This window comes from Durio zibethinus, chromosome 11 (assembly GCF_047325235.1).
Source record: "Durio zibethinus cultivar Kanyao isolate XHJ-2024 chromosome 11, ASM4732523v1, whole genome shotgun sequence".
Classification (NCBI taxonomy): domain Eukaryota; kingdom Viridiplantae; phylum Streptophyta; class Magnoliopsida; order Malvales; family Malvaceae; genus Durio; species Durio zibethinus.
The window spans coordinates 1,638,154-1,640,750 of NC_143172.1; the positions used below are offsets into that span (position 1 = coordinate 1,638,154).

The 2,597-nt window shown below is 39.7% G+C and overlaps 1 protein-coding gene across 2 annotated transcripts; it reads right to left on the reverse strand.

The window, feature by feature from the left end:
• Nucleotides 1–265: 265 nt before the first annotated feature.
• LOC111289733 (coiled-coil protein) lies at nucleotides 266–1,922 on the reverse strand. Of its 2 annotated transcripts, none has more exons than XM_022881007.2 (3): nucleotides 1,564–1,922; nucleotides 956–1,458; nucleotides 266–663 (listed from the first exon to the last, which is right to left on the reverse strand). In XM_022881007.2, exons 1-3 carry the CDS (start codon nucleotides 1,727–1,729, stop codon nucleotides 409–411), a joined length of 924 nt encoding a protein of 307 aa, XP_022736742.2. In that variant the 5' UTR covers nucleotides 1,730–1,922; the 3' UTR covers nucleotides 266–408. The 2 variants fall into 2 exon arrangements, with proteins under 2 accessions (XP_022736742.2, XP_022736743.2); XM_022881008.2 differs by having other exon boundaries at nucleotides 468–663; nucleotides 934–1,458.
• Nucleotides 1,923–2,597: the final 675 nt, after the last annotated feature.

Genomic DNA, 2,597 nt, shown 5'->3' on the forward strand with positions numbered 1-2,597 from the left:
AAATGAATCAGTCCACCATATAAAGCATTGCTCTTGCTCACAAATTTGTCATTATTCTAGTACTAGATATTTCAACTGTTTAGTGCAAGCAACCAAGCAGAAGAATGAAACAGAGTTGAGGAATGCTTAGTCTCACAGCTGTGCACAATTATTGTCTAAGGGGCATATGTAATTCATTTGGCTACACGATTGCAGGAACCTTAAACAATTTGTAGTTCGAGATTTTACTATTAACATAAGCTCTAATACTGGTCTAATTGAAGAATGGCTACCAACTTGAACATGTGATTCCATAGCATTTATACGAAAAGAAGTTAGGTGCATAATTACAAAGGAAACCACTAATCACTGCTATACCAAAGAGATATCTGCAAATGTTTGGCAATGACCAGATGCAACTCACCATTCTTAGTCTTCAGCAAAATACTTATCCTCGGCATCATGGTTAGCTTCCCTAAGCCAGTGATCATCCAAGGTCTCATCATCATCTATTTTGGAGTAATCCAAATGCTCATAATCTTCCCCAGAAAGAAACTTCTGCTGCATGATGTAGGTGAATTGATCCATCCTATCTTGCATTTCTTCTGCTGAAGGTGCTTCTTCATGTTGCTCGACAGTTGCAGAAGCAGCAACATTGACATCGCCAGGATGGACCAAAAGCATCTGAAAGAGACAATGCAAAATATCAATATATGAAAAACAACTCATAAGCAAAGACAATAACCCAGACATCATTCAGAAACACCAACACATTATAATTAATAGGAATGACATAACCCTTCTTTAATTACTTATACTATTTTTATCAGAACTGGTAGTAAGTTCAAAAGACACTTGTTTCCAATAGCAAAATGATCACTTTCACAAGATATTGCTTCTCCCTAAGAATCCAAAGTTAGTAACTCGTTTGAAAATTGTAGATGCAACACATACAAGAACAAAGCCAAGTACTCACTTCCTTGCCATGGTCGCCTCCATTTTCTTCTTCTTCTTCTTCCTCCTCCTCCTCCTCTTCCTCTTCTTCTTCTTCTTCTTGCTGTGGATAGCTCTCATTACCAACCCAATCTTTTTGAGCCACACCAAGCCTCTGCTGTTCCTCTCTAATCTTAGCAACCAACCTAGCTTCCTCACACCTCCTCATCAAAGTCTCAGACCAGCGTTCCCCAGGCCTAGCCATTCTTCTCCCACTTAAATCCTGAAACCTCCCTAAATATTCATGATGCAAATAGGGTTCTCTTTCCCTCATTGCGTCCTCCGAAAAATACTGCCCATCACATACCAATTTATTCAAGTAAGCCCGCCTTCGATTCTTGACAGTCACCGACCTTGATTTCAATTCTTCAGAAGTTGGACTCAGCTTGCTTCTAAGATGTTTTAAGTGCCAATTAACTTCATAATCATCATTAAGTGCATCGAATTCGTGGAGTTCATCGCTAGTCAGTTCTGACCCATATCTTTCTGCAGCACCAACATTAGTTTAGTTAAGAGTTAAAACTTAAAACGATTTTCCTACCCATTTATGAAATAGAGTGAATAATGTTTAAATAAATAAATAAGGGTTACCTAAGAAGACGGGGACGTCGCGGGCAAGGAGGTCGTGAAGGATGGACTTGCGATGGGAGGGATCGGCGGCTGAAGATTGAAGGGCCCGCGGGAAATATAGATTGTCGAGAGAAGATAGCCTCTCGGTTATGCTCTCCATCGCTTCTTCCCTCACTTTTCTTTCCATCTCTCTCTTCTTCGGTTCTTCGGCTTAGAAAACCTCCGAAACCCAGACAGAATTCAACCACATCCGACGTCACCACTGAGTTAAGCCCTACGCCGCAGGTTCGATTGTTTCAGTTACCTATATAGGATTTAACTTGCACCGGCGTCGTGTCGGCTATTTGAGTTGGTTTTTTTCTGTGCTTCACTGGCCTGGCGAAACGACACCGTTTTATTTGGGACTAGCTTTATAAAAGGTTTGATCACGTGCTGCTCACCTGTTTTGACATCCCTCGGGCTTCGGCCCACAGGGAAAAGCCCATTTCTTCAAATACCTTTTTTTTTTTCTTTTCTATAAAACTATATCCATGTGTCAAGAGCTTTTAAAAAACTGAAAAGACTGCGAAATAATTACCAGGGACATTTTTTTCTTCAGCTTGCACATGAAATGGAAAATGTTACATTTACGCCACTAAATATTTAGTTGCCTTACCTAGGTTTTGTTGGAAGCAACGGATGCTAAGACATAGTAAGAAATTGCCAAACCAAAAAACAAAAACAAACAGAGTAAGAAAGAACACCAAGGAACCGGAATGTTTGACTACGTGCATGATCCTTAATAAAAAACAAGTTCAAATTCCATTTTGCAAATAAAGAAGCAACAACAGTTACTGCTAATTAACAACGGACTAAAACATCCTTTGATCACAAACATATACAGTATTACACAAAGACAAAGTGTTCCAAAAGGTAAAAACCATTGCCTAGCTACCAACCATTTCATTACATATGGAGAATCTATTTCAGCTGAGAGATAACAGGATTCCAAACTTGGCGGACTGGACTCTGAGTGTCAACGTCCTCCTTCAATTGCAACAGTTCCAAGTTGAAGT

Excerpts from the sequence above, each read along its gene's own strand:
- LOC111289733 (XM_022881007.2), bottom strand. The coding sequence starts at position 1,729 with ATGGAAAGAAAAGTGAGGGAAGAAGCGATGGAGAGCATAACCGAGAGG. Across the intron at positions 1,459-1,563 it reads CGACGTCCCCGTCTTCTTAG|AAAGATATGGGTCAGAACTG; the intron begins GTAACCCTTATT and ends TTGGTGCTGCAG. Across the intron at positions 664-955 it reads GAGGCGACCATGGCAAGGAA|ATGCTTTTGGTCCATCCTGG; the intron begins GTGAGTACTTGG and ends TGTCTCTTTCAG.